Genomic DNA, 13,925 nt, shown 5'->3' with positions numbered 1-13,925 from the left:
TTTTAGGTTAAACTTTTAACAAATGCTTAAAAACTATTTTTTTTTTAAAAAGCCACTACGCTCTCTTCATAACCGGTTAATGCCATTTTCTTTTGGTACCTTTCCAACGGAGGACATTAATAGGCTCAAGCATGTAGAAAGCTCTTTCACTGTGACCGATTCTGTGTACAGTTGATGTTGTACATGGTTATGTTTGAGCCCATGTGACAGATCTTTAAACTGAATAAATTCAGACTATTTTGATATAAAAACTGGAAGCAGTACTTAAAATAACAAGGACATCAGATGCAGAATCCACACAAAATCATTATAGAGTGAAGAGATCGTGCATTAATAATGGAACATTTGGAATGCAAATGTAGTCACACGAAACAGGAAACCACAAGAAACAGTATATAAACACGCTAATTATCAACTACATTATTAAACAGAAGGGAGTGGAAACAAATATTTAAGCACTGGTCAAGACTTGCTTTGGTTTAAGTAGGTTTTGATAGCTCTCGACACCTTGGTGCCAATGTTATCCCCGGTATCTCTTTCATTACTTTTGACAGTCTGCGTGGCCCATTCAAATTTCCTCGCACGCTCCATTCAAAAGCCAGTGACCTCCAGAGCGCAGTGCAGCCGCGCAGCTTAATGGGAGTGCTGCTCAGTAACAGAGAAGTAAAAACACTTTGTCTGCAAATCTGGAACTCGCTCTCCCACAAGATATTGGGTCCACTGAAATTTTCAAGACTGAGTTTGATAAATTTTTGTCAGATAAGGGCATCAAGGGACATGGAAAAAGGCGGGTAAATGGCGTTGAGGTACAGATCAGCCATGATCTAATTGAGGGGCTAATGGCATTTTCCTATGTGACATTACAGTTTTAAGTTTGATCAAGTACGAACACTGTAAACTCAGATAACATTTAATAGCCATCCGAATTCAAACTGCCCTTGCAGTTCAGGATTTATTTCATGCAGCAATGCTAGCTAAAGCTAAAGGAATGATTGAGCTGATGCGGATCACCATGACTAGTCCTCAGTACAACAGTGTGTCAGTGGGTAGTACTCTCGCATCTGAGTCAGGAGGTTGTGGGTTAAAGTTAAACTTCAGAGACCTGAGCACAAAAATCTAGGCTGACACTCCAGTGCCAGTACTGAGGGAGTGCTGTACTGTCAGAGGTGCCGTCTTTCGGATGAGACGGTAAACGTAGTCTGCTCTCATGTGGACGTAAAATATCCCGTGGCACTATTTCGAGGAAGAGCAGGGGCGTTATCCTCGGTGTCGCAGCCGATATTTATCTCTCAATCAACAGATGATCTGGTCAGTATCACATTGCTGTTTGTGGGAGCTTGCTATGCGCAATTGGCTGCCGCACATTTCATTCATTATTACACGTCAAAAAAAAAGTACTTCATTGGCTGTAAAGCGCTTTGGGACGTACAGTGATCATGAAAGGCACTATATAAATGCAAATCTTTCTTAACAAGGCAGTAAATAGATCACAAGGAGAAAAAGTATATAGCACACTGAATGGTATCAGGAATTTCACAGATCACAAATGCAAAATCTGCAAACTGAGGACTAGAATTAAAAGGCTGGTGATCGGGTACAACAAAAGTACTTTGCAAAAATAATCTGAATTTTAAAAATTGCACTGTGCAGCATTGGGAAGAACGAGGCAACAGGTTGCTATGAAATTCCTGTTTCTTTTATAGCCAGCAAACAAGGACATTTCATAAGAACTCGTTTGTAACCGAATGTCGAATGTCATTTCACCTCAGAAAGCGAACGAGAAGGATTCCAACATGGAAATAAATGATGAGCCGCCATAGCTTGGTTTTCGTTCCTCCCATTTCTCAGTATTTTTGGCGAGCTTTTGATCCTCACTGGGGAATTGGCCGGCGAATATATTGAGCCCCGCAGTGCAGGGGAGCTGATTTATTCAGCGTAGAAATGACAGACCATGCTGCTATACCTTCTTTACACCGTGCGAAGCAGCAGTTCCTCTCTGCCGGGATCTCAATTAGGCCATCAGTTTATACAAAGATGTTCAATAAATAAAATCCACAGAAAAAAAAACACACACAGGAAAAAAAAAGTCTGATTTTAAAGTTTTTTTTCCCACTGTTATATCTGTAGTGAAGTTCTCTTTATTTTAAATACATTCATTCGCGAGGATGTGGGCGCTGCTGGCAAGGCTGGTATTTATTGCCCATCCCGAGCTGCCCTCGAGAAGATGGGCCGCCTTCTTGAGCCGCTGCAACCCATGTGGTGATGGTGCTCCCACAGGGAGCAGACTGGGGAGCGGAAGGAGCAACGTGGTGGTGTACCAATCCAGGGAGCAGCACGTGCTGGAGCAGGAGAGCAACGGTAGTGAAGAGGGACATCACCAAGATCCAGGTCGGTGACTGGAGCGTGGGCAGGTACAGCAGGGGCAGCACAGTCGGGGCGAAGGAGCAGCAAGTGATCGTGGAACGATGTGATCGGGGCCTAGCAGAGGCACGAGTTCGGGGTACAGAAGAGCCGACGGCCCAGGGGCAGCACGGACCAGCCCACACTGCGATATGTGTGCGCACTAGGTCCATGCAGCAGAGCAGGTCTCCAGTCGTCTTGGTTAACCCTTGCCACTGGACCAAGACCTGGCTCTGTCAAGCCCGTGTGGTGGCTGGTGTGCAACGGTCACACCACGTTAAAAAAATCCACACACAGGCATCTTCCACCCTTCAAGATTTAGTTCGGGATCTGGAATTTTAGGTCCTTCATTGAAACACTTGTGAACTTTTTGACGTGGAAGCAAGTCATCCTCGATTCGAGGGACTGCCTGTGATGATGATAATGCTCCCACAAAGCAAGTGGTTTGATACAACCGAGTGGTTTGCCTGGGCCACTCCACAGGGCAATTAAGAGTTAACCACGTTGCTGTGGGACGGAGTCACGTATAGGCCAGAGTGGGTAAGGACGGCAGGTTTCATTCCCTAAAGGATAATTAGTGAACTATTTGGGTTTTTACAACAATCAGACAGTTCCATGATCACTTTAACTGATACAAGCTTTTAATTTCCAGATTGTAAAAAAAGTGAATTCAAACTCTGAAACTGCCACGACGGGATTTCAACTCTCAATCTTAGGGTTAGTAGTCTGATAACAACCACTCTACTACCTTACCCCTAAAGCATGATGAAACACCCTCCTTCCATCGCCCCCCCCCCCACTCCTTTTTGAAGATGCTAGCCAAGAACAGCTGTTAAAAGTGCACCAGTTCTGTTTAAAATACCTTGCTATCCTTCATTCCTGCCAGATGCTGTATTGCTCCCGAAATTCCAACAGCAATATAGAGGTCCTACAAATTCAAAAAACAAGAATATGTTTGTTAGAGTTAAATGCAAGGCGACTGTCAGAGACATCAATTCTTGCTCTTTACAACTATTTCTTCATTTACAATGTATTGGGCATAGATTCTACATCACAGACTAGGTTACAACCATACGAGATCAATGCGCTCCAGTAATTCTGCCCTTTTGTGTGTCCCCGATTTCCTTCGCTCCAGCACTGGTGGCCGGGCCGTCAATACCTAGGCCCTGAGCTCTGGAATTCCCTCCCTAAACCTCTCCATCCGTCTCTCTCTCCTTCTTTCAATCACTCCTTAAAATGGGCAGCACTCTCACCACTGAGTCAGAAGGTTGTGGGTTCAAGTCCCACTCCAGGGACTTGAGCACATAAAAAAAAAATCTAGGCTGACACACCCAGTGCAGTGCTGAGGGATCTCCGCGCTGGTGGAGGTGCTGTCTTTCGGATGAGACATTAAACCGAGGCCCCGTCTGCCCTCTCAGGTGGACATAAAAGATCCCAGGGCACTACTTGGAAGAAGAGCAGGGGAGTTATCCCCAGTGTCCTGGGGCCAATATTTATCCCTCAATTAACATAACATAAGGAGATTATCTGGTAATTATCACATTGCTGTTTGTGGGAGCTTGCTGTGCACAAATTGGCTGCCGCGTTTCCCAAACTACAACAGTGACTACACTTCAAAAAGTACTTCATTGGCTGTAAAGCGCTTTGGATCGTCCAGTGGTCGTGAAAGGCGCTCTATAAATGCAAGTCTTTCTTTTACCTCTTTGACCAAGCTTTTGGTCACCTGTCCTAGTTTCTCCTTATGTGGCTCGGCGTCAAATTTTGTTTGGCAACGCTCCTGTGAAGCGCCTTGGGATGTTTTACTACGTTAAAGGCGCTACATAAATTCGCGTTGTTGTTAAATGATTTCCTAGCTTGTCAATCAAATGAAATACTGACTTTCAAATTGCTAATAAAATGCGCCACAAATTTCAGCATCTATCCATCAATGTGCCTTCACAGTGACATTGAATAAACACAGAAACACTGGCAGTACTTCACACAAAAGGATTCCTAGTAGGGCAGCTTTCCAATAATGAAACGAAAAACAAATATGCTTTTAAAAAAAAAAAAAGTTTTTACAAAGTTTAGACTTGCATTGCCGTAGTTAGCAGCACGAGATATTTAAATCAGATACAGAAGTTTCAGAATCCTCATAATGTCTGACCCTTTGGACATTGAAAGTTAAAAGGATGTGTTAGGAGAATGAGGTCACTGAAAGTTTCCTGCTGAGTGTGCATTAGAAATCTGTACAAATATCACAAACATCATCTAAAAAGACACGTAATCTCAGTTAAGAATGCAGTATTTAAAGAAGGAAAGACTTGCATTTATATAGCGCCTTTCATGACCACTGGACATCTCAAAGCGCTTTACAGCCAATGAAGTACTTTTGGAGTGTAGTCACTGTTGTAATGTGGGAAATGCGGCAGCCAATTTGCGCACAGCAAGCTCCCACACACAGCAATATGATAATGACCAGATAATCTGTTGATTGATGAATAAATATTGGCCAGGTCACCAGGGATAACTCCCCTGCTCTTCTTTGAAATAATGCCACGGGATCTTTTACGTCCACCTGAGAGAGCAGACAGGTCTCGGTTGAATGTCTCATCTGAAATGCGCTATATAAATGTAAGTCTTTCTTTCTTTTGAACTAAATTTAAAATGAAGCCAGGAGCAGCCACGGCTCATGTTGGGCGGCGGACTGTAAATGATAAAGACAAGTTATCTGAGCAGACCGCTTCGGAACAATTCAAACTCGGGTCTGGAGTTGACAATATAGAACAAAATTAAGTTAGAACTTTGCGTCAATAATGAAATACGTAATGTCGAATGTTGTTCCAATCAAGTGTATTAAACTTTCGTATTCTGCATTGTCCTCCCTTTAAACAATGTGTCCAAAATAATAAATGGAAATAGTGAAAACAATTGGATCACGTTAAGTGCTTTTAAATTAAAAGCAAACATACTGTGGTCGACAGACAAAAATCTATTCAACTGGAGACAATGCTGCATTATCTGGCCACCAGCTGTGGGGAGTCCATCACAAAACATGTCCAGAATCAAAATATAAAGTCCCATCGTACACAGCTCTTCTGGCTTGTGAAAGTAGGCAGCACTCTCTCACCTCCAAGTCAGAAGGTTGAGAGTTCTTGTCCCACTCCAGGGACTTGAGCACATCATCATCTCAGGTGGTTCCTAGAACAAGGATGACATGCTTCCATGAAAGTTCACTGGTGTTTCAATGAAGGACCCGATGTTCCAGTCCCGAATTCCAGTTGAGGAGGTGGAAGATGCCTGTGCGTGGATTTTTTTTAAACGTGTGACCGTTGCACATCAGTCACCACACGGGCTTGACAGAGCGAAGTCTTGGTCCAGTGGCAAGGATTAACCAGGACGACTGGAGACCAGCTCTGCTGCATGGACCGAGTGCGCGCACATATCGCAGTGTGGGCTGGGCCCGTGCTGCCCCTGGGCCCTCGCCTCTTCTGGGCCCCGTACCCTCATTCACCGCACCTTCGCCCGCGATGTTCCCGGGCCCGGCACTCCAGCTCTATTTATAGCCCCGACCTGCGGTGATGTTCTCACACAGGTCGGGGCGACCCCCCACAATGTTCCAGGCACATGAATCTAGGTTGACACTCCAGTGCAGTGCTGAGGGAGTACTACACTGTCAGAGGTGTCGTCTTTCGGATGAGACATTAAACCGAGGCCTTGTCTGCTCTCTCATGTGGATGTAAACAATCTATGGCATTATTTTGAAGAGCAGGGGAGTTATCCCTGGTGTCCTGGGCCAATATTTATCCCTCAATCAACATAACAAAAAAGATGACCTGGTCATTATCACATTGCTGTTTGTGGCCCTGGACAACGTGGACTATTTTCCATACCTCGGGAGCCTCTTATCAACAAGAGCAGACATTGATGACGAGATTCAACACCGCTTCCACTGCGCCAGTGCAGCCTTCGGCCGCCTGAGGAAAAGTGTTTAAAGACCAGGCCCTCAAATCTACTACCAAGCTCATGGTCTACATGGCTGTAGTAATACCTGCCACCCTGTATGGCTCAGAGACATGGACTATGTACAGTAGATACCTCAAGTCACTGAAGAAATACCACCTACGATGTCTCCGCAACATTAGCGTCCTCGACCAGGCCAACATCCCCAGCATTGAAGCACTGACCACACTCGATCAGCTCCGCTGGGCAAGCCACATTGTCCGCATGCCAGACACTAGACTCACAAAGCAAGTGCTCTACTCGGAGCTCCTTCATGGCAAACGAGCCAAAGGTGGTGCAGAGGAAACGTTACAGGGACACCCTCAAAGCCTCCCTGATAAAGTGCAACATCCCCACCGACACCTGGGAGTCCCTGGCCAGAGACCACCCCAAGTGGAGGAAGTGCATCCAAGAAGGCACTGAGCACCTTGAGTCTCATTGCCGAGAGCATGCAGAAATCAAGCGCAGGCAGCAGAAAGAGCATGCGGCAAACCTGTCCCACCCACCCCTTCCCTCAGCGACTATCTGTCCCACCTGTGACAGGGACTGTGGTTCTTGTATTGAACTGTTCAGCCACCTAAGGACTCATTTTAAGAGTTGAAACAAGTCTTCCTCGATTCCGAGGGATTGCCCGTGATGATGATGTTTGTGGGAGCTTGCTGTGTGCAAATTGCCTGCCACGTTTCCCATATTACAACAGTAACTACACTTCAATAAGTACTTAATTGGCTGTAAAGCGCTTTGAGATGTCTGGTGGTCGTGAAAGGCGCTATAGAAATTCAAGTATTTCTTTCACGATTCTATTCATTTACCATATATGGGTATACTATATTGCAATTTGTGAAACACAACCAGAATGAGTCTCTTTAGAAGGCAGATGCAAAGGTCAGCCATCCACAGTTGCTTTAATTTGCAACTATCTAATCGCAAATGCCTTAAATCCCACGTGCATAGGACAACAATTTAAACTTACCGGCAGATTATATTGCAAACCAGTCACTTAATATATTGTGATAGGAAGATCAAATAAGTTTTGTTAATCATTACTTTAGACTGTTTTGATTTAATTATACGATAGCACAGGAGTGCCTAGGGGGTCTTACAGCAACTACACGAACATGCAACTTTGTGAGGGTGGGGTTGCTGCAAGTACATTTTTTAAACAAACTTCAGCTTGCAAAACTCGGCTGCCTCGTGACCTAACTCACACAAAGTACCCATCACCCCTGAGCTCGCTGCCCCGTGTCCTAACTCACACAAAGTCCCACTCACCCATCACCCCTGTGCTCGCTGACCTACATTGGCTTCCGGTTAAACAACGCCTCAAATTTTAAAATTCTCATCTTTATTTTCAAATCCCTCCAGGGCATGGCCCCTCCCTATCTCTGTAACCTTCTGCAGCACTACAGCCTTCCAAGTTCTCTGGGCCCTCCAAAGCTGGTCTCCTGAGCATCCCTGATTTTAATTGTTCCACCATCGGTGGCCGTGCCTTCAGCTGCCTGGGCTCCAAGCTCTGGAATTCCCTCCCTAAACCTCTCCGCCTCTCAAGCTTGCTCTCCTCCTTTAAGACGCTCCTTAAAACCTACCTCTTTCACCAAGCTTTTGGTTACCTCCTTTTGTGGCTCGGTGTCAAATTTTGTCTGAGAATGCTGCTGTGAAGCACCTTGGGATATTTTACTACATTAAAGGCGCTATATAAATATAAGTTGTTGTTGATATTTTAAACGCAAACTATTGGAGAGGAAAAACAAGTCAAACTACCCAGCAGGGAAACCAGTTAGTAAAGCATGCATCTCAAACTGGAAGTCTCCCATTTCAGCAGCAGGACTACCTGTTATTTAAAGCTTTGGGAGTTTCCTCACTTGAGCCAGGCTATCAACTGGAGTACAAGAGGCTAATGAAACCAAGGTTGTTCAGAAATCGGTTAGTACGCCATTCCATCCTGGGTGGCAGAATAATCATCGGCATAAGCAGTCCCTCGGAATCGAGGAAGACTTGCTTCCACTCTTAAAATGAGTCCTTAGGTGGTTGAACAGTCCAATAAGAGAACCACAGTCCCTGTCACAGGTGGGACAGATAGTCGTTGAGGGAAAGGGGTGGGTGGGACAGGTTTGCCGCACGCTCTTTCTGCTGCCTGCACTTGATTTCTGCATGCTCTCGGCGATGAGACTCGAGGTGCTCAGCGCCCTCCCGGATGCACTTCCTCCACTTAGGGCAGTCTTTAGCCAGAATAATGCACAATGATGAAAAGCACAGGTGGGCGGGGGGGGGGGATGAAGGTAAGAGGGGAGAATGAGGTGTTCCCAGCACCAGCCTACAAGCAAGGTCCCAAACCTTGCAGAGCTATTTAGGTTATTACTTATGCACAGTTGCAGAGAACATATTGCATTAGTTGATTCTGCGTTGTTTGGTAAAGGAGACCATAATAGCCATTTAGTTGAAAATGATGTGGATTTTTGAAAAAATGTATTAATGTGATGTGGGCGTCGCTGGCAAAGCCAGCATTTATTGCCCATCCTTAATTGCCCTCGAGAAGGTGGTGGTGAGCCGCCTTCTTGAACCGCTGCAGTCCATGTGGTGAAGGTGCTCCCACAGTGCTGTTAGGGAGGGAGTTCCAATTTCTTCCACCAGTGACATTATAACCAATGGAACTGTACAACAAAACCACGTGAAAGTCATAGTATCAGGCAGTCCCTCGTATCGAGGATGAGAATCCCGACAGCGCTGGACATCAGAATTCTCCAAAACCGTTGCCTCAATTTATTTTTGACTCTATTAAGACAACATATCTCCAACCTTCCCCACTGTTGCTTCAGTTATGATGGGAGTTATAACAGACAGATGTTTTATCGAATCGTGCTACACATGCAGGCAAGACCTGTGGGACGGTTATTTATTACTTGCACGTTCCCAGGCAAACACCACACTATTTTTATATTCCAAAAACACATTGAAAAAGAGAGGTCAAAGCACTGAACTCGGCTTAGTGGCCAGTTCTTTCATGCCAGAGGAGAAAATGGCATGGATAAACATTTTTTTTTTAAAAATAGATGTACTTCAGTCAATCTATCCAAGCTCCTGTTTACATGAAACAGGATACATTAAACATATGCTTTGGTAGATGGGATGGGGTAGGAAGACATGCATAGTGACACATGAGAAATAATGTGGACTCAAAGTATATACACCAGCTAGCTCCCTTTTTGGTAACTTCCAAGCTCTGGAACTCCCTGCCTAAACCTCTCCGCCTCTCTTTCCTCCTTCAAAACGCTCCTTAAAACCTACCTCTTTGGTCACCTGCGCTAATTTCTATTTAAGCAGCTCGGTGTCAAATTTTTCATCTCATGATACTCCTGTGAAGCGACGTTCCACTATGTTAAAGGCGCTATATAAATACAAGTTATTGTTGACTTTACCTGTAGATGGTCTTAACACGAGAAACACTAAACCAACTTCCTAAAAAAAAGAGCTCCTTTGCGACTATTTACTTGGGAATGCTTTAGAGTTCTGTCCCTTACAGTAGCGCGAAAGAACAGACACCAAGACAATTGTTGCGATACACATTCAAATTTACCTTCTACGAGGGAAGGATTCCCCCAAAACCTTACTGAACAATACGGGAGAGGATAGGCCAATTTCTGAATTAGCGGGCGAAGAACGAAAAAGAACAGTGTGTTAAATGCACCAGTCTGTCCTTAGACCAAGTTGCGCTAAGTTTTCTATTGTTGCTTGCACAAGCTGTTATATTCAGTTTAATACATGTCGAGAATATGGAGCCCAGGCAACGCCAGATCAGCACTTATCCCATCCCACTCTTAAGAAGATTTTCTCCGGCTTTGATCAGGGAGGCCATGTAATTACCCTTAAGATGAGCGCTTAGGGTGTCTGCTGGAGTGAGAGGCCCCCGTACTGTTTCCTTCTGGCCTCCAGGGAGCAGCACGTCAATCGCTCTCAGCTAAATGCACTCACACATGAATATTTCAGTACGATTTAATGTTTCTGCACAAACCCCACAGGAGCAGAGCATCAATTTGTGAACAGAGCTCTCGTAGAGTTAAAAGCTAGACCAGATATTGCTGTATCAAGAAGTCTGTCAATCTGGTGGGGGGTTTTTGAGAAATAGCAGGAGGTGGTGGAGCAACTAGCCGGTATAAGTCCCATCTGTGTACTAACATACACTCAGAGGTTTTCAGTGGAGCAAATCCTGGGCATGACTGAATAATTTTGTTTTAAATTTTTTTTTAAAAACACAACATAGAAAGCAAAACGATTTGCCAAGCTTGACCAGTATCTCCCAAACCTACCTGCAATTGCCAGTGATTCCACTTTCTTTATTCAGCTGGTCAGAGTACCATACTACTTCAACTTAGGCAGTCCCTCGGAGTCAAGGATGACTTGCTTCCACACTAATAGGAGTTCTCAGGTGACTGATGAGACCAATGCGGGACCTACAGTCTCTGTCACAGGTGGGGCAGACGGTGATTGGAGGGACGGGTGGGTGGGGTGCTTGGGTTGTTGTGCGCTCCTTCCGCTGTTCGTGCTTGGTTTCCGCCTGCTTCCGGCGAAGAGACTCGAGGCATTCGGTGCCTTCTCGGATGATTCTCCTCCACTTTGAGCGGTCTGGGGCCAGGGATTCCCAAGATTCGGTGGGGATGTGACATTTTTTCCAAGGAGGCTTGGAGGGTGCCCTTACATAAGAAATAGGAACAGGAGTAGGCCACATGGCCCCTCGAGCCTGCTCCGCATTCATGAAGATCATGGCTGATCTGATCATGGACTCGGCTCCACTTCCCCACCTTGAAGCGTTTTCTCTGCCCTCCAGGGACTCGCTTGTCGTGACAGAGCTCGGAGTAGAGTGCTTGTTTCGAGAGTCTAGTGTCGGGCATGCGGACAATGTGGCCCGTCCATTAGAGCTGATCAAGTGTGGTCAATGCTTACCAGAGTACCTTACACACAAACATGATACACACACAACCGGTTAACGAAAGACCCAAAAGTGTTGCAAAAACTGCCACTGTTTCAAGTGTTAGAACACAAGTTACTGACTAATTACTGAGGCTGGAGTAAAGATGTTAACTCACTCAGACATGTTGACACTTTGCAGGTGCATGGCAAATGCGTTTACCAGTGCACTGTGCCCCACGCTCGCTTACATGCACAGCCGCCGTATGCCACCTGCTACTTCAAACCACCTCAGCACTCAATCTTTTCCAAATTGGCGCCATACAAATGCTTTGTTTACAGATGATAATCCAGAGTAACATTATCTTCCAATGTTGTGAATTCTAGTTCTAGGGGGAAAGAGAAGAACGATAATCCCTCAATACAGCACTGGAGTATCAACTTAAGTTTCATGTGTTCGAGTCCTAGAGTGGAACTTGAGCCACACAAGCTGATAAGACAGATGCAAGTCTGCAGCGAACTGAGTCAAGTGGATACTAGCTAACTAGGGCAGGCAAGAGCAACCAGTTTTATCCTAATGTGGAGCAAAGGGTTTTGCGGTCTGGATGTTCAGAGACTGAATCACCAGACAGAACTTAGTAGCTTTCAATAAAAAGGTTACCATTCCAAATGGGCCCCTTCATCAGCATGGTGCATTTCTGGCATCTTCATATTAGCCAGGACTTGGCGATGTTCTATGAATTTGTACATGATCAGGGGTCCCAGATGAAAAGTCTACATCCTGAGATTTGACCTCAAGATTCAAGAGGAAGCCTTGCATGCAGAGAGTATGTAATTCTTATGGAAGGGAGTGTTTTCCAATGCTCTTTTACGCTGTCAACAGAAGGTTAAGTTACCATTGTCTTTATTGCTGTCTATGCTTCAGTGGTTATCATCACAGGCAGTCCCTCGAAATCGAGGAAGACTTGCTTCCACTCTAAAAGTGAGTTCTCAGGTGGCTGTACAGTCCAATGCAGGAATTACAGTCTCTGTCACAGGTGGGATAGACACTGGTTGAGGGTAAAGGTGGGTGGGGAGTTTAGTTTGCCATACACTCCTTCCGCTGTCTGCACTTGGTTTCTGCATGCTCTCGGTGACAAGACTCGAGGTGCTCAGCGCCCTCCCGGATGCTCTTCCTCCAATTTGGGTGGTCTTGGGCCAGGGATTAGCAGGATCCAGTGGGGCTTTATGAAGGAGATATTCCACTTCCTGTTCCCAGAAAAGGAAGCATTCACTTCCTGTACTGCCCTCATCTCTCAACAGGGTGTCAAGCTGGGGCTCCGTGGCAGCACCCTCACCACTGAGTCAGAAGGTTGTGGGTTCAAGTCCCACTCCAGGGACTTGAGCACAAAAATCTAGACTGACATTCCCAGTGCAGTGCTGAGGGAGCGCCGCACTGTCGGAGGAGCCGTCTTTCGGATGAGACGTTAAACCGAGGCCCCGTCTGATCTTTCAGGTGGATGCAACAGATCCCATGGCACTAGTTCGAAGCAAAGCAGGGGAGTTCTCCTCAGTGTCTTGGTTAATATTTATCCCTCAATCAACAGAACAGAAAAAAGCAGCTTATCTGATCATTATCACATTGCTGTTTGTGGGAGCTTGCTGAGCGCAAATTTGCTGCCGTGTTTCCTATGTGGCTACACTCCAAAAGTACTTCATTTGCTGAAAAGTACTTTAAGATGTCCGGTGGTCGTGAATGGCGCTATATAAATGCAAGTCTGTCTTTCTTTCTTTCTTGTTGGACACCAGGAGTGCAGTTTCAGTGCTGTTTTGACGTCGTTCCGAGAAGCAAGGATGAGATGGCTTCTGGCCCGGGGAGACTGTGTCACATCACTTTGGCTCAACATTGCACGGGGTGTAGCTCCAGTGCATATTTATGGGGAAGATAGTACATGGGGGATAAAGGAATAGAATATGCCGATAGGGTTAGATGAAGTAAGGTGGGAAAAGGCTCATGTGGAGCATAAACACCAGCATGGAACAGTTGGGCCAAATGGCCTGTTTCTGTGCTGTAAATTCTAATTTAAAAAGTGCTGAGGTTAAGGTGGACCACATCAGCACTTTGCAAACTTAAGCAGTGCTATTTAAATGGTCTGAGAAATGAGGAGTCTCCCACCCAGTCTCTCGATAGGTTTCCAGCAAGGCACAGGACCCTACCTATAAGCAGCTATCCAACTGTCAACTCGCTGCACAAGAATCAGATTCACAGATAGCCAGTGTAGATCGGACATTGCCAGCTGCAAATTGATCGAAGATCAGTAGCTACAGTAAAACTGAAACTCAAGGTCGTGTAATAAAGCACAAACTGCTCAGTTTTCCCTTTAATTTTTAATAGAGCAGTGTGCCGGAGACATTTTATTAAAATAAAATGGAACCCATTCTGTGGACTAACAACTTGTATTTATATAGTGCCTTAAACACAGTCAAACTTCCCAAGGTGCTTCACAGCAGTGTTTTAAGACAAAACAAATAAATTTGACACCGAGCCACATAACAGAAAATTACGGCAGATGACTAAAACCTTGGTCAAAGAGATAGGTTTTAAGGAACGTCTTAAAAGGAGGAAAGAGAGGTAGAGCGGCGGAGAGGTTTAGGGAGGGAGT

The 13,925-nt window shown here is 45.3% G+C and overlaps 1 protein-coding gene across 1 annotated transcript in view; it reads right to left on the bottom strand.

The window, feature by feature from the left end:
- Window positions 1-13,925, bottom strand: part of etfa (electron transfer flavoprotein subunit alpha) — a 58,277-nt gene that overhangs the window by 10,835 nt on the left and 33,517 nt on the right. The window contains exon 10 of the mRNA XM_070865009.1: window positions 3,263-3,328. Coding sequence (XP_070721110.1) covers window positions 3,263-3,328 — 66 coding nt within the window. The remainder of the gene's footprint in view (window positions 1-3,262; window positions 3,329-13,925) is intronic.

This window comes from Pristiophorus japonicus, chromosome 21 (genome assembly GCF_044704955.1).
Source record: "Pristiophorus japonicus isolate sPriJap1 chromosome 21, sPriJap1.hap1, whole genome shotgun sequence".
Lineage (NCBI taxonomy): Eukaryota > Metazoa > Chordata > Chondrichthyes > Pristiophoridae > Pristiophorus > Pristiophorus japonicus.
This window is presented reverse-complemented; position numbering and strand designations above follow the sequence as displayed.